At 39.0% G+C, this 25,521-nt stretch overlaps 1 protein-coding gene across 4 annotated transcripts in view; it reads left to right on the forward strand.

The window, feature by feature from the left end:
* The window catches only part of SNX29 (sorting nexin 29), a 102,454-nt gene extending 77,356 nt beyond the window's left edge, over positions 1–25,098 (forward strand). Inside the window, exons 21-22 of one of the 4 annotated variants that reach the window (XM_036392377.2) lie at positions 19,599–21,850; positions 24,729–25,098. In XM_036392377.2, coding sequence (XP_036248270.1) covers positions 19,599–19,728 — 130 coding nt within the window. In that variant the 3' untranslated portion in view covers positions 19,729–21,850; positions 24,729–25,098. Of the gene's footprint in view, positions 1–12,799; positions 14,050–19,019; positions 19,055–19,598; positions 21,851–24,728 lie in introns of those variants that run through there. The other 3 variants (XM_054516528.1, XM_054516529.1, XM_054516527.1) reach the window with 3 other exon arrangements.
* Positions 25,099–25,521: the final 423 nt, after the last annotated feature.

A 25,521-nucleotide genomic window follows, 5' to 3' on the forward strand; every position in this document is an offset into this window, starting at 1 on the left:
AATTAGTAAAGCACCTTCTAATGCCTGAAACATGCTAATGAAACTAATTTATTGCTATGTTAATTGATTGATCTAATGTAGAGACATTACACAATATTTATCTTTCAGTTGAACGGTGTTGCCAAGCACTACTGATTGTTGAAGTAAAAATATCTCAGATATCTAAAGTTTGATGATCATGTTCAGATAACGCAGAAGTTTCAGTGCAAAAATGTGATATTCTTTTGTGGGATTTTTGTTGGTGGTAGAATTAAAATACTTGAATTTGAGTGGATTGTTTTTAACAAACATAGAGTTGTCTCACTGTTATTCTTGGGTTCTGCATTCCTCACTCTGTAACTGACAGTTTTGGTTTTAGTCTTTCATAACCTATGATGCTTGACATCAGACTTAAAAAAAGCATCATGCATGTTTTGATCTAAGTGAAATGTGAAGAAGTAGGGCAAAAATTGTTTGGTCAAAGTATATGAAAATTCAAACTTTCATCTCTTTCCCTTCTGTAAGAATTGCCTGTTATGTTGTGTTCTGTGGTTTTGCACATATTGAACATGTGTATTACATGACATTCTTCAAATGTCTTAGATTTTTCCTTTCCCTGCTGTGGGCAGTTGAGAGCAAAAAGAGGAAAGAAAAAAATACATCAGGAGGAATAGAAAGAATGATAAAGTGGGCAAGAAAATGCAGGAATAAAGAGACATGGGATGCCTGATGTTTAAGGCAAGAGGGATTGAATACAGTAAGTACCTGTGGATAAACCCTGGTACTTCAGGCTTACTAGAATCATTTGGCTTTATACAGCTGGTTTTATTCAAACACATGAAGATTAAATGATTGTAGGTTTTCATTTTACAATGGATCTATCTGGGCTTTGGCAGGTGATTTGTGAAATAATTAAAGCTTTGTATAACACATGAAAAACTGGCACACATTCCCATTGATTATTCAGGTGTGTCAGGGAGCATTTACTGCAACTCTGCTGCTGCTTTGAACGGGGCTAAGAGCTGTCCTGCGTCCTCTGATTTTGTTCTTACCAGTGGTTTGTCTTTTTAAATGGTTGGAACAGGTTCTAAAATCTCTCACCTCAGCTAGGGAAAGGTAGTTATCATGTCAAAACCATTAATAGTAGTCACAGTCTCAGACAGTTGCTGCAGATGGAAATACATTCCAAATACCCATCAGCACTTAAGATATTTGCTGACTTCAACTTGGTTTTGCTGTTAGTAGTTTTACAGAAGTTAGCAGTCAAGTAACTGCTCCCTGGAATTTAAATGACATTTTTTGATCAGGAGAGTATTTTGCATAGTCCCTAATGATTTGCATGGGGCATGTAGAATAACCAACAAGATATGCCTTTTGTATCAAAACATTGTAATCCTTTACATGTCAGATAAAACTAAACAATGTCAAAATTTGGAGTCAGAATATATGTTTTGATATCTTTAAAACTATTTTGTCGTTGCTGATTTTCTTCTTAATTGTTAAAGTAAAAGGACTAGAAAATCTGTTTGGTTTTCTTAGTTCTTTATTTCTCTCAGCTGCATTTCTATAGGTTGTTTCTTTTCCAGCAGGTGGTCTTATTAAATTTGCCAGCAGTGCCCAATGCAAATAAGTTTTATTCAGGTGAAAGAATCTGTTTATGTCTCTTGAAGTTTTCTTCCTTTTGCTCCCCATTTCTTGCTCTCACTTGCATTTTCTCAGTCTTGCACCACTGAGTCAGAAGTGTTTGAGTATTCAGAAGTACAATTGCAAGGACTTAGTCCTGCAGGGATGGGTAATAGTGAGAGTATTGCAGAAACACATCCCCCTAAGCTCACCCTAATGAAACACCTCAGTGTTGCAGTGCTCCAGGACTGAGACACCTCAAAGGAAAGGTGTTTGTCACTTTTGTCTTGGTGTGATGCTCAGTAAAGCTGGGGTGCCCTTCAGCAGCTCCATAATGCTGAAGGGGTTTATGTATTGTATTTATTGCCCCAGTGTTGAGTCTTAGCATAAAAAAAAATCACTTCACTTTGAAATAGTGTGACTTGCACCAATTACCATCTTAATAAAGACAGTGAGACTTGCTTTGTTGAGTTAATTGCTATGAATTGTTCAACAGGCCTCACAAATAGGTGTTTATGAGCATATTTCCATCAATTAGATTTTTATCATGCTTCTTTATATTCTGAGTGACCTTTACGGTGCTTATGAGAAGAATAATTTAGTGCATACTGTACAAGGATTGAATACTCTCCAGTCACCATTGGAAACATTTGAGGGCTTGTGATCTTTGCAATCACCTTGGAATAAACTTTTGTTTAATGCTGCCTAAGAAAAATAAGAATTATGTTTATAATTACTGAAACAAATGACAGAGAGGCTATGCTATGATATTTCTTTTGGATGTGTGAGAATATGCAGGAAATGCTCTCCATTGCATTAGTTGAAAAAATGGGACAAAAATAGAAAGTAGATCAACAGCAACAGTTCTAAAGCACTTTGTGTGTTGCTAACTGGTGAATATTGGTTTCCTTTATAATCACACAATTTATAAAGCTCTGGAACAAACAGAGAATATGTTGAAAACAGCCACGGTCAATGTAAGAGCAAACTTCAGTGCTGTACAAAAGGAGCTTTTAACTGTGCTGTGCATTTTGTGACATTCAATTCCCATCTGTCTTTTGCAAGGAACTGGCTGGATCAGGATGTTTTAGAATGTTTTTTATATATTTTTTTTCATTGAGCCCCGTGAATTCTATCATCACTTTCTATCCTTTTCGCTCTGAGTTAACAACAGGCTTTGTAACGAAGGATCATTCTGAGGGATGAGTTGTGATTCTCAGCAGCACATCCTTCTTCCTTGCTCCTTTGCTGCTTGTCAACAAACTCAGCAAGTCCTTAGCAAAAGACAGGGTTTCCAAACTCTGGGGTTTGTGAACTTGTAACAGTGCAAGAAGATAGTAAGATTTTTCTGATAAAAGAACACAGAGCCAGTTAAGTTTTGTGTCATTACAGCAGTGATCCTGTTTCCTTGGTTACAAGTCACATGTACTCCCTTGTTAAAAAGTGAATTCTTTATACATTCAAGCATTTCTGCACTGAGCAGGTGTTTCTGAAATTGGTAGCAAAAATGGGCTCTGGAGCCAGGAAAGAAAGTTTCACTTTGGAGGTTGGGCACACCATTCCTGTCAGCATATTTACTGCACACTCGTGTCTGGCAGGGAGTTGCCAAGGTGGATTTGGTGAGCTAAATCAGAAACTGTTTCTAATTTGAAACACACAGAAAAATCCTGCTTCTATTTTGTCCCTACCTAACTCATAAACAATGGATCCAATATTTTTTAAATCTCCTTATGCCATTTTTGGATCTGGAACAAATTTTTGCATCTGGGCTATGAAAAGTAGAATGCTGGAAATGCTAATATAGTTAAGTGTGCAGGACTTCAAAGTCCTGTCCTCATTTTTGACAGCATGAAAGCACTTTACTGTGGGATAAAGTATGGAACAGTTTACTTTTTTTTGCTTTCAGTTATGTTGACAGCCAGCTTTAGACCTTTTAGTGTGGTGTGGTTGTCTTAAGCGAGTAAAAGAATGAAGATGCTCTTGTCAGATGAGCCTTATGACAGCTGCACCTGACATTCAAATATAGAATTGCTGCACCTTTCTTGTAAGCACTGTGGTTTCTACCAATATTCTCACTTTATTCCCTTCTGATTTTTAGCACTGGTTAATATATTGAATTAATGACATACAGACATAGAATTTAACCCAGCAAAATGTCATTATCATAACATGTTAAAGGGCACAGCACAGTGTCAAGATGTTAGTTTAAATTAATTTAACAGCAGTGCATAAAACAGGAGAAGTCCAGACTGCAACAGTGCAGTTGTTCATTCTTTTAACTGGAGTGACTTGATCAGTAGGAACTTTCAAATGAGGTTTTCAGCCTGGGGGAGTGTACTGAAAATGCTGGAATTTTTCACAAAATATATTTGGGAAGGTAGAGCAATAGAATAAAGATTTGTCAAATACTGAGTAGGATTTGCTCAGGATTTACTGAGCTTGGGCAGTGTCACACTGTGATTGAGGTCTGGGTGGCTGAAAACCAGAGTGAGTCAACAGGGGCTTGAGGCCTATATTATAATAAAGGGAATGTGAAACAAGGGCAAACTGAAACATGAGCAGGTGAATTGATTTGAAATGGATGACTTGATGTTCTTAATGAAGGAGGGAATTGGTTTCCATGGGGAGCTGTGGGAATGATGATTTCTGGACAACAGAGATTTGACTCACCAACATAGAAACAACTTAGCTCAGGAGTTTGTTGAGAGAATAGTTGGGCATAACCAGGAGCAAACCATAGCTGGGTTTTAGTGGGTAACAGTCTTGTGGCTGGCAGTCTGAGTTATTATAGAAAGAAAACTGGAGAAAGGAGGGAATACAAGAATAAATTAGTTGAATAAGAGTAGAGGAGTGCTGTAAAATGTAATAGGAGCAAGAGACTGAGTGAGACAGTTTGGACTGATTGAAGAGAATGTATGTTAAAATGAGGTGAAAAAGGGAAAATGGTGGAAAAGAATGTAGAAAAAGAGAGCACTTACACAGGATTTATTTTACTTTACTGCATTTTATGCACATGTAGAAGAAGCCGTTTCATTAGAAGGGTATTAGGATTTTTTTCATTTTTTGAAATAGCAATGGTAGCTGAGCTAGCAACCAAAGGTGTTCACCACAGGCACAGAATTTTTATTTAAACACTACTGTAGGAAGGTATTTTGCCTTCTGAAAACAAGCCTTGAAAAGAATATACATGGGTGATTCTGGTACTTTAGAATATTCTTACAGTGTCTGAAGGTGCAGCTCCATGCAGGATGTTGGGCTGGGCAGGTCTGGTGCAATGAGCACTCTGCATTCAGTGCTGCCCATGTACAGAGCAGTGTCAGTGCCTGGCAGGGGGAGATCCCTCTGCTTGGGTTATCTGACCAGCCTGGTGGGCATTCAGTGCTGTTCTCTGTGTGCTGGGACAAAACTGCCTCTCATCCTTTAATCCTCAGCTCTGCAAGCTTCCATTCTCTCAGTTTCACAGCCTGAATATATTCTTGTGAAGTGCCTTCAGCATAATTCAGGATGATTTTTTTAAGTACTGGAAACTTGGAAAATGCACAGGATCTTCTATCTTCAACTTCATTGTCTGCATACTTTAAAATAAATTTTTGCTTATGCAAACATTTAGTAGATTCTGAGTTAATTTATATGTTGATCCTCTCCATTCCAGCAGTATCTGTACTCTACTCATCCTGAAACCCTAGAATCTGGATTTCCTCAGTAGGAAACAATTTCTTTCTACAGTTCTAAAACTCTGCTGCAACTGTTCATTGGTATCAGGATAGTGTTAAAGGATATATGAAATTATGAAATGTGCATGTGTGGGGCAGTGTGTCGGGCACACACAGATACTCACGAAATCAAATCCAGGTAGCAATTTTAGTGATGCTTACAATGCAGGTGTTTGTGATACTGTCTGTGTCAGGTCAGTTTTAGTGATGCTTACAATGCAGGTGTTTGTGATACTGTCTGTGTCAGGTTGCTGTGCTCATTCTCCAGGGCTAAGGCATGAACTCTGTGGGAGGATGTAGGCAGGAGGTCCATGTGATATTTGTGATATTGTCTGTGTCAGGTTGCTGTGCTTGAGCTCTGTGGGAGGATGTTGGCAGGAGGTCCTTGTGCCTTGGAGCCAATCCCAAAGGGACAGGGCCCCTCCTGGGCAGGGCTGTGCAGGCTGGGAGCACTTTGGCACCTTGGGCTTTGTGGTTTTGCCTTTTAGCTGTGGCTGCTGCTCAGTCTGTGCCAGACCAGCTCTGCCAGGCCTGCCCAGAGCCTCAGTGGCAACCCCACTCCCCAGATTGTCTGTTCTGCAGCTCTGTGCTGGGCTAAAGAGCTCTTGGTGCTGTGTTTGTCTCCAAAAGCAATGCCACGGTGTTGTAACTAAATCTTGGATAAAACAAATGCATGTTTTCGTTCTCATGCAAAATAATGAGTCAAGAGTTACAAAGCATAACCATGAAAACAGTGAAACACAAACCAATGTCTGTAAACCTGCTCTCCATTACCCTCCTAGTCTGCACCTGATTACTGACAACTGTACAACATTGACATCAAAATTTTCATGTTTGAAAGAGTTTGACATCTCTACAAGATTGATAAAAACTTTCCTGGTGAGCACATAGAACATATTTCTACTTGAATAGCTGAGAAATATAACAGGCCATTTTGTTTCTTCTTCCCTTCAGTAATAGTAGTTATTAAAGATTCAGATTCTGTTTTGTTCATTAACAAGTATACATAATTTTTAAAGGAAGCTAGCTAGTGAAAGTAAGCTTTTACTATCTTTGCAATTGTCTAGTTATTTCCTTTTACTATGTAAACCAGTTTCTGGCATGATTGTCTGAATAGAGTTCTTTTTTAAAAATTGCTTCAATGATACACCTAATTTAATGAAAAGAGTTTTATTTTCTATGTGTTATCCTTATTTTTCTGGTAAATGGGGCTAGACATGTCTGGACAGTTTATTTCCCAGTTATCCTCTTTGTCTGTAACAATTTTCTCCATTATTCTGCTGGAATTGACTTTTTCAGAGCAGGAGAGCACAGAGGAGTTTGCAACTTGGTCAATCAATAGCTGAGAATGTGCTAAAATGCTGGGAGTGTAAGCAAGTGCAGATGCCTCTGTGTTCTTGCTGTCCTTGCTGTATGACAGTGCCTACCTTCCAGCATATGGGACCTCTCATACTTTGAGCTACCAAAACTGTGTCTTTTTGTCCCTTTTCAATCAAAGCCCCCCAAATTAATACAATGTTTTAAAATAGGCACTGAATTTGCAATATGAAAAGCCCACAAACATATAGAATTCTGTTGCATCATAATGCATATTTTGATGTAGCATCCAGGTCATCAAAGAGCACCAGACTGACCAAAAAAAAATCTAAGTGAGTATTTTAATTTGGTGTGAAGATAAATTTTTTCTCAGTATATTTTTTTAAGCTGCTGAGCAGGTGAGAGTGCACTAAATTGCCTCTGTATGACTGCATAATGGAACATGTGGATGGTAGGAGCCATTTACTGCACAGTTGTTCAGGACTGGCTCAGGTGCCTGTGTCACATGCATACCCCACAGACACCTCTGATGGAGCTGTGTAATGTTCTTTTCACAATATTTGCCCTTCTTGAGCCAATTTCCTGGCCTTACCCAAATCTACATGAGTTCCCTGTAATCAATTTGTGATTTTTTAAAGCTTACTTTTTGACCTACTAAATCCTGCAAAACAGTTTGTAATATTTATTCTACAGCTGCATTTAAACTAGCTGATCTATAATTGCTTGTTAAGTTTCTCTTTCTGGAGCTTATTTTAAGAAAATTGCCAGCTTTAGATATTCACAGTCAAATCTCAGCATATGAAGATTGCATAACAGCCAGTTCAGGAGATGTATTTTGGAGAACTTACAGGTAGGGGAAGGGAACCATCTGCAGGTCCCTGACAGAAAACAAGCTTCCAGCAGAAAGTGTTTTGAACACTGTTGATGTGAACATGTTGTTTTGTAAGAAGCCATCTGGCCAGCCAGAGCAATCTGTGTGCAAGTGCAGATGGATCTGGGATCCAGAACCCCGAGCTGCCTCTCCTGCTCCTCAGGACAAGGCCCTGGGGACTCCCCTGGGAGGATGTGCTGACCCCCTGCACCAGCCAGCCTGGATCCCCCAGCTGAGCTCTTTGTGGCAATGGCACAGTGCTGGAAGGAGGAGAAATTCCTCAAGTTCATTCTTCATGCAGCTGAAAGCAGGGTGCAGGTAGGTGTCATGGCAGGAGGGCTCGGGGCACATGGGATGCTGAGCTTCCCTTACTGATAAGTTCTCATAGCCCACTGCTATTCTAGTGCTGTTTTCTGAAATTAGAATTTGAAACATACTGCTGATGAAGAGGGAATTATTTCTTTAAATATATGTTCACAGAATGAATAGAAACTGATTAATGGAACTGAAAGAAACCAAACAAAATAATACTGTATTTATCATATCTATTGTATTTATAATATATTTAGAAGTTGCATAGCATGAAACTGTGGCACTTAGATGTTTTTGAAGCCATGCTATTCTCACAAAAAGTGAGGTTATTTCTACTCCTGGTTTTCTCTGATGTGTTGAAAGGGACTTAAGGGCTTCTTACTCTCTTCAACCAGTGTGCATGGCAAAATATATTGCTTAAGCTAAGGCAGTGTAGCTGCGGGATGTGACCTGCACAAACCCCAGTCTGGAGATTTGTGAGTTTAATTCCCTACTTAGTAAAATCTTACATGGAGTCATGAAAGTGATAGACACAGTTTATAACAGATGACCCCTGGTACAAATCAGTTGTGGAAATTCAGAGTGTATGTTCAAGAGAAAGACTTTAATTTGACATTTTCAGCTTGAATTCTATTAACAGGGGAAGCTTGATAGAGATACTTGCCAACAACACAGACCATTGAAAAATCACTTTTCTTGTATGAGTTTCTAAAATGTGGGAGAGTAGAAGAACTCCCAGACCAGCACTTGTGCATTGGATGCACCAAGACAGCACCTGCAGGGCGAGCAGATTTAGGGGATTTGTTGTTTGGGAAGCAGGGTCTGGGTTCTGTGACCTGCCAGCTTGGCTCTGTTTCCTTGTGGTCAGGCCACAGAGCCCTGTTCTCTCTTCAATTCCTCAACAGCCTTTGCTGTGTCACCAAACTGCCTTTCTGACACTCTGTGAAATGGAAAATGGCATTTCCAAGGTTTCTGGGCAGAAAACAAATGAATGGCCCCTGAAAGTCCCTGCCTGGTGACTGTCCCAGGGCACTGCTGGTGTTTGTCCCCTGCACATCAGGCCTTGGGGCACCAGGAGCTGCTCTGCATTCAGCCAAGGGCCTTTTCCATGTTGGGTGGTTTTCTGTGACATCTGCAAACACTTTTGGCCCAGGATGGCATTTGCAAACAGTTCTGGCATGGTGGATTTCTGTAATGCATTGTCAGAGGTGTTGCCAGCTGAGCTCTCAGATATGAGTTTATGATGTTTGCTCCAGATCCCCTGAAATGTCAATATCTCAGAGCAATTGCCCTTGAGAAAACTGTTATGCAGGGGAAAAAAGGGGAATAATTATTGAAAATAGACTGTTCTTTAAATCAGAACAAGTGTGTGCAAATGTATTCCCATATGTAAATTTTACATAATTGCTTGAATGGCAGAATTAGTAGAATGATTTTTAAAAAAATAGTTTGCTAATGAAACAACATGACTTTTTTTCCTCTTCATGTAACTGTTAGATTTGGAGTATTGCAAGAAAAATTATTCTGTAATGCTTATTTCACTGGGAATGAAAGCAAAGATTAAGTTTAATTAATTTAATTAATTTTCCACAGTGGAAGAGATTTTGAGGAATGAAAGAGGCTATGCAGAGGATGGAAAATAAACTTTATTCCTTTCTCTTAGCATATGAAGCAGTAAGGAATACTCATGAAACTGTGGTTTAGAGCAATCTGTTTATACATCTTATATTGCAGTCTTCCAGTGCTTATTCATGCTCCTTTCTGTGCACCACTGACAGTAATGGATAAATGGATGCATCCCTTCAAATAGTAAAACAAATAATCTTCATAAGGGAGGTATCTTTGTACTTTGCATGTACTTGGCTTTAATCCAGACCATAACAAGCTTGTTTATGCCCAACTGCACAGTTTTTCAAAAGGAGGTGGGTTATTTCTTTTCCTTATTTGAACTTGTATTGAAAAATATTGCAGCAGCCATCAGTTTTTCCTGTGAAAACAGCAGGAATTAGCTACAGGCTATCACTGAAATTCAAAACATCCTACAGAAGCTTTGTTCCCTGGTTTTGCTTATCTGCCAGCTGTAAACATAATCCATTCAATTGTGTTGTGTTACAGATCCTATTTTTGTGGTATATTTTTAATATACTTGTGTGGTGGTAGCAGAATCCATGAGCAGTTAGCTGAAATGTCCTAGAATAACTTGATGTAATTAGAGATACTTGTCTATTAATAACAAAAAATTCATGGTATGCAGCCTTCTTCCCTGTCATAGCCCTTCACACCATTAACCAATGGGTAAAGAAAGTGATTTAGACTTTTTTTACTTTAGACTGCTTCAGAGGTCTCCAAATACATGCTCTGTAGGTACAAATGAGGCCAAATGTCAGGTCAGAAATGCCAGATGACCTGAACTCTTGAGGTCTGTGCAGAACAAGAGTGGCAGCATCCTGAGCCAGTGCTGGTCCAGGGATGGCTCAGGAATCCTTCCTGCCTGTGCTTCCACCCTGACCCTGCCCAGCCCTGGGACAGCACAGGGAGAACCTGCTGTGTTTACAGCCTCAGTCTGACATCAGGCTCTGCTGCTCATTTCCTAATGCAGATCTGCTGGATCACTAAACAGGCTTCTTCAGTTTCCTCTTGCTCAAAGAACCTGATTTTAAACAGAAATTCCAGGAAGGATTTGTACTGGGATGGGGGGGTCACCATCTCCAAGAGCAGACCAAAGGCATTTTTCTTCAAATCTTCACATATTAATTACACAGTGCTTCACAGTTTGATTACCAACAGCAGTATGAAGGTTTATTTTTAGTTGAAGATTTCAGAAGTGTAACACAATTGTACTTAAGAGTTTAGTAAAACTCATGTGTTAAAAAGCGACCTGCTAATCTTTGGGTCTGAAAGTTAGAAATATGGGCCTTGCAAACAGCAGAGTCCATTTCTTACTACTCTGTGTCTATCTGACTTCTGAAATCTTGGTTCTCAAATTTTATTCTTATCCTTAAGGACTCATAAGTTAATTCTTTATAAGAGATTTAATTTATTAGTTATAATACAGTAAATCTGGTCAATCATATATATACACTGAACAGCTTTAAATGTCTGACTCTGTTAGAAATCTTTCAGTAGAAGGCTCCTGCATAGTAAAAGAGATAAATCCTAAAGCATCAGCTATTGAGAATAGTCAGGTATGACCAAAGGGAAAGAAAATGGCACTGGTTTGCAAGCTGAATATTTTATCATATTTTTACTGTTAGTGCTGCAGCTGAGTCAAAATGCACCTAAATCCTAAAGACTCCAAGAAAATCCAGTGCCCAGCATTGCTGAGCACAGGGCAGGGATAAGGTGAGAAGGCTCCTGTCTGCCTGTGGAGCTGTCACTGCACTGGGGTTCTGTGTCACCTGAGCAGGGCACAAAGAGCCTCTCTGCTCTTCAGGCCAGCACAGGGAGCTGCAGGCACAAACCTCCCCTCCTGTTCTCCTGCTGGCAGAGCAGAGCTTCCCCAACAGAGATAAAATTCTGCTCCATCTCACAGCCTGGTACTGGGCACGAGCACCTGTGACACTGCCCAGTGACACAGGGGCTTCACTGAGCTGCCAAAGCAGGGAAAGGGAGTCCCTGCTCAGTTCAAAATGTACCTGGAGCCATAAGATGTCCTCTGTCAAAGCTGGCTGTTCTTCCAACAGCAAAACCTTCATGTGGCCAAAAGTCACCAGACTCAAAGAAACAAGAGGGGGATTTCATGGGCAATGAGGGAAGTGCCTGTGATCCTTTGATAGCTTCCATCTGGGACAAAACTCAGCTGGCCTGCAGAAGCAGATTCTTTGGGCAGCAGCAGCCACTTCCAGGAGGAGCTGGAACTGAGAAGGTTGAGCAGCTCCCAGCTGCAGGAATGTCACTGCAGCCCTGGAGCTCCACTGCAGTGGCTGCCAGCAGTGACACAGCCATGGCTGCTCACTGCTGTCCTAAATTGATTCTTCTCCAATATTCTGGCAAATATTATTGCAAATCTGATTTATTTTTATTTTGAACTCTGGCAAAGTTCTGCGTTATAGAAGGACCAAGATGATACACATTTTAAAGGCTCTGAACCTAATGATACCTGGAGAGCTGACCCCAAATTTCAGGAGCTCCTGGCCAGCAATGCACTGTGCATTGAACTCCCACTGGAGTCAGTAGCAAATTTTGCTGCCTGTTAACCTAATTTGGAGTCATAATGAAAAAAAGGATGAGCTGCATTTATCACAGACATTTTCATTTTACAGAGAAAATAATTAAAATACGATCGAACAGAAAATGTGATTTTGGTTGCTGATTACTGTGGTCACCTTTTTGCTGGCCAGCCTGATGCTTGTTTAGTTTCTTTCTAATCCATCAGGATTGTTGCATCCCAAGCTGGCTCCTGCAGTCATTTACCAGTCAGTGTCATTCTTCCTTGAGCTTCCTTTTCTGTCTTGGATTAAATGTAAACATTAGTTCCTGTCTTCATTACCAAGAACAAAGTCAGCATTTCCCTTGTTATTCTGTTGATGGTACTCATTTATTTACATATTTCCCCATCTTGATTACTTTTGTTTATTTAGAGAGCTCAGATCTAATTCCACTATACCAAGTCTCAACCCTGTGATTATGTTGCCAGGTGCAGATGTACTTTTTTCTATGGGCTTATCCAAGTCAGTGGGAATTTCTTTTTTTATCTTAGGAATACTAAATAATAGGCTAAAATGAAGAATAATTTAAAAGCTCCCAGGGGCTGAGATTATGGCCTATATTTTTGAGGTTTTTAGGGCATGGATCACTATTAGTATCAAGCTTATGGCTGGAATGCAATAACATGCCCTTAGTATTTAAGAAATAAAACCCAGAAAGAGTGGTTGCTGTAGAACAGTGTTCTTCATGTTACTGTTGTCACCATATTTTCCAGAAAAGTTATGATTATGATTCCTGGAGCAGTTTCTAAGTTTGTTCATTTTTTTTATATTCATAGCTGTTATTGTGACATTGATTCAAATCTGGATCTGTCTCTGAGAATGGTCACAACAGCTCTCTCCTGCCTTTGCACATGTTAATATCATGTGTAATCTTCATGAGAAATGAAGATACTTCAGAGAAGCAGCTGATACCTCTTAACTTGATGGAGCAATTAAAACTGAAGCACTTCCTTGGAAGATCAAAACAACATGTTTTGATCACAACTTTTCTCTATCATTCCATTTGCTTCCATGGTAATTTTAAAAGAAGGGGCTTGTCCTTAAAAATAAAAGAGTGATGGTAATTGTGCAGGTTTTTATGATGGGCAGTTTACTGGCAAAACCCAAGCAAAGAGCACATTATTCTTTTGGAGACTGTTGAAACTCACTGAAAGCTGCACCTGCCAGTGCATTGGGGCAGATATTCCTGCCTGGCTGAATTTGAATCAAAGAAGAGTTGGGGACAGAGGAGGGACAGGGCCCCTGAGCAGGGACACAGCAGCCAGCTGGCTCCAGCAGGGCCATGGCCCAGGTAGAGCTCAAGCACCAGGAGCTGTTTGCTCCTGAACCCGTGGAAAAACAGGAGCCTGGGAACTGCTGCTCCTGCCAGGTGCTGAAATTAGGGGTGAAGGCTGAAGGTCTGATGTGGTAAAGTAAGGCAGGAATATGCACCAAGTTTTTTACTGCCATTCGTGTCAGTACTTTAGTGAGCTCAGGATCAGGTAAATGATAGGGATGAACAGATAAGAAGAAATATTTTAAGCTTTCAGATTTTTCCTCTCTGTGATACTGGCAAAATTAAGCAAACTGGAGGAGATGATAAATCTTTTTTTTTCATCCCCAGTGCTTGGCGTGGAACATGATTAATTATTTGCATTTTGTGTGCTGTGTAAACTAGATGTGGAGAGCTCAGGGGTGTTAATACTTAACTCCTTTTACTGGTGTCCTGGTGCCTGAGAAGGAATTTGCTGTAAACTTTGTTCTTATGCCCAATGCCAATTGTATTGATTATATGCTGTTTAAAAGCTAATTTGGTAATTAAATTTGTCTGCCCTCCATGTCAAATCCATTGTGTGCAAACAGTTTGTGACTAGAGGGGAGGAAGTGCCTGCCTGGTAATGCACTGCTGCCTCAGCATGTGGAAATTGCTACTTGCCAAACAGAAGTTTTAGTTTATTTTCCTGTATATGATGCATTGTGAATCCTAATGCATGTCTTTTGTCTTCAGTTTCCTCAATATTTTCAATAAAAATGTATTCTAGCTGTCTGTGCTTTCCTTAAAGATAATTATTAGCAGGAAAACCCAAATCCAGGAAGTGGACACTGTTCTGAAAGCAAATCTGACCTTTTGCTATTACATACACAACCCTGGATCATGTTCTGCTTCTGAACCACTTGTTCATGAAATCCCCTTTTGAGGATTTCAGAATGGGGGTGGTGGATGTGCTGCTCACACAGAGCAGCCCTGACAGGCAGGAGGAGAACGAGTAGAGCTGAATGTTGGTGGTTTCCAGATGGAAATGGATGGAACAGCCAAACTTCCTGCCTTTCAGCTAAGCACAGGAATACAAAAACCAAATATGTAAGTTATAAGTGAATGTAAATATGTGTGTAGTGGTCTCTGAATTCCTGGTTAGCTGGGCAGGGGTCGTTTGTCAGAGCACAGTGTCCATGCATTCCCTTACTCTGTTTGGAGCATCACAAAACCTGGGGAGTCACCATTCCCATTGTGCAGTGGAAAGCCCAGGAATGAGAGTATTAAGTATTGCTTAGATGGAAAGTGATGAAAGGTCACCTTTGCAGGGTTCTGAGCCTTTCCTGAGTGAAAGAGTGTAGAACACAGATATTATTCAGTTATAGAACTATTAGATGCAGTAACCATCTCAGTATGCCAACTTCAAAATGAAGTTAGTGGGGAAAAATGTTGTGTTGTGAGAGTCATGTACAGTGTCATGGTTTACAGGAAAATTCAAATAACAGTGCAGATGTTGATGAAGGAATTCTTCATGCTGTTATGGAAACTGAATTTTGTAGCATGTGAATGTTCAAGTAAGGGTAATTTGAATTGCAACAAATAGAAACACAATTATGTGTCATTATTTCACTGCAAGAAGAGATCAAATATGTCATGAGTATAGAAGTGTGTATGTGGAAGTAAAGGAGCTGTACATTAACCAAATGGTTGGACAGAGTATTAGAATTAATGCTTTTCATTTCTTGAAATTTCATTTCAGATCTAATCTTGATGGGAAATGATTATTCAGTTTGTAACCTGACAACTTTGCTCTAATAGTGTCTTCAGGATTTTCAGTGTTGAAGTGTGCTATAGAGGCATTTTCTTTCTATCTCTTCTGTTAATAACTGACTCTTTAAACATCCAAATCAGACATTTATATTAATAAATGGAGATCAGTTTCTCATTAATAATTATATTTAATTTCTACAAAATTGGGAGCGGTGGCAGAAAATGTGTCTCCAATTATTTTTACACTTCACCAACTGGAACTAGGATTTTACCCAGTTGACTGTAAAGCAGGAGTTAATACAGTATGTGAAATGATTTGATGAATTCAGAATCTTAGTTAATAATGCCACTAAACATCTGTCTTATCTGATTTTAATTGGCAGAAGGTGCCTAGATATGTTGCACTGTCAAGTCAGAATTAGTTCTCAATTGTCTAATAAGGATCTCCTGATATGGGTGTTGCTGAGCAGGACCTTTTTGAGGAGCTGCCTGCCTGAGCACCACATTAAGTGTAGAGGTTAATACCAGAATTAGATTATTATAATGACTAACAAAGAATTAATAACACAAGAAGCTGGCAAAAGTCACCAGATTTACCTGGCAGTGAATGCCTTTTTTCATGAGGTGTTTAACATAACTGAAGTAAAACTAGAATTATGAATGTCTCCAGAGAGGCATTTACGTGTGAGATAGATCTATAGATAGATACATGAAATGCCTGATCCTGAGCTTTGCTCCACTCCCAAGATGTGCTTATTCTGTTCTCTGATCTCTGGCTGATACAAAAGTATCTCCAATTGCAGATATGTTATACTATTTTTATCAGAAACTTCTCTCTCTAATTTTATCCTGAAGAATAGGCATTGAGATGGGAAATAAATTTCTTCATGTAAACGCTCACAACATGAGCCAAGAGAATACTGGAGTTCCATGTTCTGAGTATGTAAAGAAACCCCACAAAATACAGTTTGTATTTGGATACAGGGAGAGCAATAAATCAAAGGTATGAATAAACCAGCAGCTGATGAAAAGGACTGGTTATTTTAAGCTATTTTCTATAGATGCACCTCCGGCAGAACTTGACACCAAGACAAAATCAATGAAACTGAATCGTTTGCCAAACAAACGCTGGGCAGATCAATCAGGAATGCTTAAAAGCTAAACAATGACCCTGTGGGAAGGAGGAATTGATTGCCTCAGCAGGTTGCTTTTTTCTTCAGAATGGGCCAAGGTGAGAATGTAGAAAAGAACTTGAGCCTTTAATATGTGGACATTCCACTGCTGAACAGGGCAGTGCCTGGCAAGCCTCTCTGCCTGGACCCTGCTAAGGCTTCTGTGGCTCAGAAGGAACAGAATGAAGAGCAGAACGTTTTATTAAAGCCAAACAGGTGTAGCTGGGACAGGTGTAGGCTTAGATAAATTGTGAACTTACCTCAGGGCCTTGGGGGATCAGGGCTGGGAGAGTTACTGCAGCACAGCTACTCCCTGGTTTAGATTTAGGTATTTTGAATTTCTGTTTTAATCTGAGCAAAACAATCAACTAGAGGCTAACTCAGCACCCCCAAACTAACCTAGGGACTATTTTTACTGAGTGTGACAAACAAGAGGATCTGCAAACCTTGTAGGTAATGGCTTATTCTTCCTTCTTCATCCCAAACACTGGGTGGCAAAAAGATTTGTCTCAATTCCATCTTCATGTGCATTTGCCAGAAAGACAGAATCATTGTAAGGTCTTTATGCTTCTGCCCAAGAGTTTGTGGAATATTTGACCACTTGAACTGTCAATACATTTAGAAAGTGTCTTGGTTAGTGCCAGAGACTGTGTAGGTATTGTTCTACCTCTAGGCCAGAACTAAATGATTGAATCTCAGAACAGAAGACAGAACAGAGGGGAGATGACTCTTTCCTTCCTCCTTGCTTACCTTGTGTTTTGGGTTGGTCATTTTGGCAAGAAAGCCAGAGCTGAAGCAGGCAAGTGAGATGGGTGGTTCTCCTGTCAGGTTTGGAAAAAGGGAGGATGAAAAGGGGGCTGAAAGGCTCTTAAATTTATGTCTCTTTTAATACTTTGAACTTTTTCCCCGTAGAACATCTGTTTCCATGGAAGTTGATCAATTCAATTTCAGCTCCAGTTTTCTCTTCATGCTGGATGCATGAAGCTGTAATTCCTCAGCTATACATTGATTTCTGTAAACCTACATTAGATAATGATGTGTCTTAGATTGCCATTATAAAAATTAGCTAAGACATTTAAGATAAATTAATCTCTAATTTAGTTATTAGATATATCATGTTGTGGAGTAGCATCATTTAAATTAGCAGAATTACTTGCAATTTCTGTCCTTTGCTCACAGACATTGGTGTTCGTGTAATTACCCTAAATGACCTGATTACCTCAGCCCTGCCAGACTGAAATTAATTCATCTCTCTTCATTTTAGGGGAACTCCTTCTGCCCCTTTTGCCCTTTTCCCTCTGAATAGCTTTGCTCCATTGGGCTGGCACTGATGTCGTTTTGGGGACATGCCAGCAGGAGGAGCTTGTGCATTAAAATGTGCTTTCCATAAAGCAATCACCAAATTACAGTAATTGCACTCCACTCGTGCTCTCTTCTGCAAGGTAAACCCCCTTGTACCTGCCAGGGCTCCCCGTGTGCCTCAGACAGCCAAAGCTCTGCCAGCAGTGGCCACTGTGCTGGTGAATTAACCTACTTCAGATTGAGCAAAGCCCAGTGAGGCGCTGAGCATTTCATTTTATTCCATTATATGTTTGATATTTAAATTATTTTACGTTTACATGTTCTGAAAAATACATATCTTAAAACAAAATCACAACCCTCTGAAGTCAATGTCACATGCTCTCTTTTACAAGAATTACAGTATCAACACTGCATTGCTCAATTTTATAAATAGTATAAAAATTATGAGTAATAATATTCATGTTACTAAAAGAAATCCATGGTAATGAGCACAGCTGAAATTGGATTCACATGATCAGAATTCTCTACAGCAACTTAGATAGCATTGCTGAGTTTCAGAGTAAGAAATTGTGGGGCCACAGTTGGAAGTCCAATTATCCTTGGCTACCAAGAATTAATAACATACACTAAATTAATTTTTAGACTTTATTTTAGTGACAAGGAAAATAAGGAATTAAAGATCTAACATATTAATCTGGTTATTGAAGAAGAGGAGGAGGTATGCCACAGGTATTTTATGCATTTTTTCACACAAAGAACTTCTTAGTTACCTTGGAAAACTAAATACTATAATAGGACATGGTGAATCTTGCTTTAGGAAAATCCTTTATTATTTTAACTAAAGCTATTTCAGAGTTTTCTGCTTAGAAATTTAGATCACTTAAATACCATTAAAAAACCCCACAAAACTTCATTTTCTGTTGCTTAGCATCTGAACTGAACATAATTTTTCCATACTGGCTTTTTTCTCTTCCCTTTGTGGGGGCAGCTGTGTGTGCACTGTGGTTGTGAAGCCAAAGGCAGGCCAGGACAGCTGCCCTTCCTTGCAGAAGTGCTCTGCTGCCTGCAAGTGAACTTGCCAGTCAATCCCAGGACTTGTTAAAGGCTTTTGCTTTGCTGACGTCTCTCCCATGTGGGTGCTCCAAATGCCTCAGTGGGGCCTGAGTGTGCCTGTGGCTCTGGCAGGAGGGATTGACCTGTGTGTGAGAAAGGTCACTCTGCAGCAAAAGAAACTGCACAGAGAACTTTGGGGATTGTTTTAAAATATGTCTGTGTTTGTTTAATATGGCTGGAAGTGCAGACTTATCACAGTCTGAAGATAGATACTATAAAGTTGGGGTTTTTCACTTAGGAAAATAAGCTTGGCTTTGTATGCTGTGTAATTTTATTGCTTAGCTGAGTTGCTAAATGCAAAACTTAGTTTTATTTCTTGATCTGTGTGTAAGTAGTTTAATTAAAAACCATGTGGAGTCCTGTAAAAGAATGGCAAAAGTACAATGCTATCCCTTTATACTGTAGTTTTCCGAGGAGTCTATAGCCTGAATATCACCTAGGTAAGCTGGAATTTTCTGTTACTGCTTGTTTTTGAACTTAATGTACTTCTTCTCAGAGTCTTTTGCAAAAGGCTCATTCATGTAAGACTGTAGTCTGTTGTGGGTCAGGAGAGACTGAAGAATTCAGGGATGTATTACCAATGTACCTCATCATGTAATGATACATCCATCCATGATTAGAGGATCGTTAATTGAGCATCATCCAAGCTCGTCTATTTTGCTTGTACTTTTATCACTTCAAAATGCTTTTCTACCATTTCTGATCTGCAACTCATAGAGATCCGCTTTTATCCTGTAACTTGCAATCTTCCATAAAGTATTGAAAGTTCTACTAGTTCTCATTTCTGAAAGAGCCCATTCTGTAATTCACACTTGAGACAGCAGTAGAAGGAATGCAATTCCGTGGTGTTGAAGATGTGTGCTGTACTTCGCAGTCATGTGCCAGGCTCTCATAACATCTGCTTTTTTCATGTTGGAAGTAACTACACAACAATTTCCATAGAACATGAATGAGCTGTTCTGTGTTTGTTTTTTGTCTCCCTAGTGATATCCCAGCCTCTGGAGAAGCAGTGAGCAAAAGCAATCGCTCCAGAGTGAGCACGCGCTTCCCCAAACTGTCCCGCGGCCACCCCCGGGAGCCCCGGAGCCTGGAGCCTCAGAGCGGGGACCTCTGACCCTGCCTGCCCTTGGCACCACGGGCAGCACGTCCTGGCAGTTGTTCTGTCATTCCTTCCTAGCCTATATTTATAATTTAAGCTCCTGAAGAGACTACAGCTGCATCAACTTAAATCCTGAAAAGAGACATTCATTACCAAGGGTCATATCCTGATTAACTACTTTGGAAGGCAGCAATCACTTTCTCAAAGAATACGAGGGCTCTTCACGAGAGCTCAGCAAACTGCTCGGCGTTTCCTTTGTTTTGTAAAGCTGCACTGCACAAATTCTCCTTTGTTCCTCTGAAGTCCTTCTGTCACAATGAATTCCTTGTTTGTATTATGTTGTCCCTTTTCCATGTACAGTTTTCTGTTCCAGAGAGACGTGGGCTTCATGTCAAGACAATTTTTTTTTCTCCTTAGAAGAACCTTCACGATTATCACTACTTAATATGTCAGAAGGATGTACTTAAAAGAACCTCACTAATTTATTACCTTTTGTAAATAGAAAGACTGGGTTGTTTTGGTTTTTTTTTATTGTCAACCTCTGACACACAAAGGTTTTTTAAAAACTTCACCATGTAGATGATGAGAAAAACATTACAGGTGGAAAAATAGCTTTTGTACATTTCTAGATAGATTGTCTCAACAGCATTCATCTGAGGGAAGTAATTCTTTAAAATCAGAGAATGTAATTATTTTTAGTGAAATTTCAGTCTTGCTGTAAGGCAGGTGCAATATTATTCATTTCTACAAACCACCACAAGGATACACAACATTAGTGTGGTACAAAACAGTGCTTTTAAGTCTTGGATTATATTTTGTTATTAATTTGTTGCTTATGTTACAGAACAGTCCATCATTAACAGGGTAGGGTGGAATTCTTAATCTGATTTTGTAATGCCCTTTCACATGGTGATACTTAAAAATTGCCTGTAATGAAAGTGCCTGTTACCCATCACCTCTTATGGAAAAGTAATTTGTAATGCTACTACTGTAAGAGTAACTAAAAAATTGACAAGAATTGTTACAAGTGATGGAAGTCCTGACATGGATTAACTGGAATCCAGTTCAGCATCCATTAGCTGCACTGCCATAGGCAGTTAATTATGTTTCAGCTATCTTCTTCTCTTCATTAAGTTTAAGCAGTGTATGTTCAAATTTTTTATTAATTGTGTTCTAGTTTTCCTTTATGTAAGAACATTTTTCCTCTCAGAAGTTTTTCTGGATAACATTACTTAAATTGACGTATCTTGTCATTTTACTATCCATTCATTATATTAAATTTTCACATCTTATATTATTCTCCAGGAAATAACCAAGCTGATGATTAATAACAGATTTTGTACCTTGGTGCTTTATAAAGTTCCAGCAAAGTGGAATTTGTGTTCTGCAGTGCTGTGAGCAGTGAGTGCTGTTCAGGGAAGTCAGTGCTCAGTTGTTTCCAGTGGCACCTCTCAGGTGAGAGAGGCTTTGGTACCCACAGGGAGCGGCAGCGGCGCTGCCTGAGCAGGAGCCCCACGTGCTGGGTTCCCCGCACTGAAATGTGGAACTTCCAGACTGCACTCAACAGAAAAAGGCAGCAGAGAGGAGTGGGATCCACTCTCCAGGTCAGAGATTTCAGTAGGTGAAATACCACTCAGTAAAACCATATCACAGAGATGAACCAATATTTCCCAGTCAGTAAGAGATGTCAGGTACCACACAGACAAAGAGAAAAGCCCAAAGGCCAGCCTGGGAGCTCTCTGCTGTGTGTTCATTAACAAATTAATTACTGTTGGTGTTTTGTGTTAGTTATAGTGGGACACTCACTCACTTAAGAAGAAAGGAAAGTGAGTAGATTGGCAGTTAAGTATCTTCTCCAAACTCTTCAGCCTGATGTACTGCTGCTGATTTAACTTGTCTTTGTTGGAAAGAGAAGTAGCTGTAATGATGGTCCCACTTTGAAACAATTTTAACTCATTTTTCAGAAAGTGGAGACCTGGTTAGTAGAAATATGGCACATATACTAACACTGAATTGCAAGTAAATTTGAAAGAAAACACTGTGTGGAAACCTTTGTGATGTATCTGTTACATGAAGCTGTATTCATTTTCAAGAAATAATTCACAGATTCAAGTACTTATTCAGCAAACTGCAAATGGTAAGGAATTTCATTTATTGCAGACTGAATTTCTTTTTAGTTGTTTAAAAAGACTTTTTTGTATCTGCATTTGGCTCTTAAAATTATTTCATTCCTGATTATCTTTCTTCTTGTAATTTTTAAAGTATGTATGTAGATCACATAAAGATACTGAACTTGTTTACCATGTACAAATTGCTCTTTGTTAACTTTAGCTGAATTATGTATCAGCTGCTAAGATGACAGTCTGCAAACAATGTTCACTTGGTGATACAAGATACCATCATGGGTGCATTATTAATCCTTTCAAAAGCTCTGCTAAAATCCCAGCAAATAATCAAATGAAAGCCTTTCTTCACAAGGCATTCCCACTTTATACCCCTGGTTATGTAGAAGACTACAGAGGTACTGCATGAGTGCCAGTAGGTGCCTACTGCCAGGAATGCCCAAATGTTTACCACCTCAAGACATTCTGAAAGGCTCTGTCTTAGAGTCCTGTATATCTGTTACAAATCCCACTTCTGTGCATTCACCAGAACCAGCAAAGCCTCTTGAAGAAAGTTGACCAGTTGGTATTAAGAACCCCAAGTACATTATTTATCTGAAATCCCTGTAACAATGATTCTGCCAGTGGAATGATTTTATCAGCTTATTCTGTTCACCCAATTCCATCCAGTTACCATTTTTGTACAGCTCTAAAATTCCTTTGGCTGACTCACAGCTCTTCAACCCCTGTCTGTGCTCAGTGGGCAGCTCACAATGAGCTGCTGGCTTCATTACTCATGAATTATTAATTAATTCATTACTGACCCTTCCTGCTGGCACCAGTGGCCAGTGCTGTAATCCCAGCATGAGGACTCAGGACAGGCTGGGCCCTGGAGCTGTTCCTGGCTGGTAGAGCCAGCCTAGAGCAATTTGTGGTCTTGTTAGGATTTCATTCCTGCTTTGTCTTTAGATCAGGGCTTCTCCTCTGTATCCTTTAGTGACTGTTCAAAATAAACTGTAAAAAAGTGGCACAACTTCTACTGCAATGCTGCTGTCCAGTCACCTCCACCATGAGCCCTTCCCTAAGAAACACAGAGCAGGCAGAGCTCTTCCAGCTTTTGCAGATGTCTCCATCAGTATTCACAGACTGACTGTGGTTTTTCAGAATCTCATTTATTTAGAGATTCTCTCATTCATTATACAGAAGGCAATGTGTCAACTTGGCTTTTGCAAATTAAATCAAAGTTCTCAATAATAATAATAATAGTAATAAATCTGCAAGGTTCATATGAGGCAGGATATTGACGTAGCTATAAAGGTTTAAATTGATATGTCCATTAAGTCACATATTCTTAGGAAGATAATAATTTCAAAGCCAGTCTTTTTAATGGAATATATTGTTGATGTGATAGTTGTAATCAAATTATGCTACCTTACAGAATCTACTGCAAGTCATAAACCATTGTGATTGAATTAATACAAGCATGTAGAGAAAGAACAGAGTGGTATTAAAGATTACTGGCTCAAAATTGTGACCTATTGCTAAGGTGGGGTGTTTCTTTGGAACAGTCATGTTTTATTGTACAGAACAATATCTACATGGTAGCTGTCAAATTAATTAATACAAACCCTCTAACAATGGGGTTGACTGACTCAGAGCAGCAAGCTAATAATAAATGAGACTTGGTGAATCCCCAGTGAACCAAAGATGCTTCTGCCAGGACATATTAATGATTAAGAACCTGGTATTTTGTTACCAGAATCAGTAATTGGTGCTTCCTGATATTGATGTCATTATTTTTCCTTCAAAGAATGCAGGGATCTCAGTTCTGCTAGAAGTTTCATGCCATTTCAAAGGTTCAAACCCCCCACCCCAAAATATTTTTCATCCAATGTCTTGGAATTCTGGGAACAGATAATATATACCTGTGGAGAGAAATACAGTTACCTGCTTGAAATTACAGTGAGAAACCTGTGGAACAGCTGTTCAAAAGGAAAAAAAAAACACTTTTGGACCAAATCCTGCTGCTATACACCCTTGCAACTCTTGGAACCAGCCTTAGGCTCTTCCAGCTGGAACTCTAGGATATATGAAAAGAAACCTGTTCCACACACGTTTTTCTCCTTGGAAACAACAGTAATGCTTCTGAATTGGATCTTGAGTCACTTCTGGAAAAGTGATTAAACAATTCAACAAAGTAAAGGATTTCCCTCGTTCATTTTCTGTAGGTTAGGGTATTTCAGTCAGCACCCTGCATCACATGGAATATTAACTTGATTTTTATTTTGAAAGTTTGGTAGTTTCACAGTATTCTGTATTCAAAGAAACACTTTACTATAGGAAAATATCTATATGAAATGCAAAATGTATTTTAAAATATTGATTAACCTGCTTGTGTTTCACATTTTGAATGGAAGATAAACCACTTGTTCTACAGTGGTGTGACACTGTACATTTCAATTTATTTCTCACTCTACACTAACTGTATTTTTATGATGCAGTTATAGAGAACTTAGATTATTTATAAATTTCTTCTACAAAAATTATGAGAGCATAGTTCTAATCAATATTGATGGCTTAGTTTTTCATTCATAATGGCATGAATTTATTCTAGACAACAGCACTGAAATGTTTAGAAAGGAATGACTTTTCCAAATTTACAAATTGCTGCAAATAACCAGACTTAAAAAAAACCACCTGTTTTTTTATCACATCAAAACAGAATTTATTGCACTTCCCTGTAGGGGAAAGAGTTCTTTTAACAAGATTTCAGAAACCATCTCCATGCCATGACAGTAGTTAAACTGTGAGAAGTGGGTTTTTTGAGTGTTAATCATTTAAGACACTAAACATTATAAAAATGTAAGTGTGGTTGAAAATACAGTTCTGAAAGGCTGTGCTTTACCTTCTTAGTTAACACTGAGATGAAGAACTCAGTGTCTTGGAGCTGGGACCAAACCTGTTGGCAACTGAAGAAGCTGAATTTCCTTCTTGACCTAGGGGAGGTATTTTTTTTTGTTGTTACTATTAAACTGTAGAAAAGATATTATTAATTAAGCATATATATGTACAATATTCACATAAGTATTAATAAACTGTAATATTATTTTAACATGCTATGCTAATGTTTACATATAGAATTTTTAAGCAAATGTGTATATATATAAAATTTTCTAAATACTTTCTTGTTTTTTTTTAATATCCTGTGGTAATTTTATTGTAACCAGGTAAAAATATGCTACTTTACCAAGAAGAAAATAAAAAATAACATCTTTTCTTTGAAGTAGAGTGTTTCTACATCCTATTTGTCCGAATCAGCTGTTTTGAAATTGCTTCTTTATGTTCATTTACTCAATATGTTTCTAGAATGATGGTATGTACATAACAGACTTTGTTCAAATCTTATTTCTTCACATGAGAAGTAGTATTTATTGAAAATCATCTCAAACATTTCAGTTTATGATCACGTTAGATAAATCACTCAAACAGGAAGGCAAACGATGCCAGGCAATGCCACCACATTTGTGGGGTTTGGCATTTTTACATTCAGAGTCCATTCAGAGTCCTGAATGTTTAATTTCCTTTTATTGCACCATGATACAGTTGGCAATTCATATCCAGTTCATCACTGTGTCATAACTGGCACTTTCATATCCACTTCATAACTGGATGCTTCCATATCATGTGAAAAAGGAAGATTAAATGC

The sequence above is a fragment of the Molothrus ater genome, chromosome 16 (assembly GCF_012460135.2).
Source record: "Molothrus ater isolate BHLD 08-10-18 breed brown headed cowbird chromosome 16, BPBGC_Mater_1.1, whole genome shotgun sequence".
Classification (NCBI taxonomy): domain Eukaryota; kingdom Metazoa; phylum Chordata; class Aves; order Passeriformes; family Icteridae; genus Molothrus; species Molothrus ater.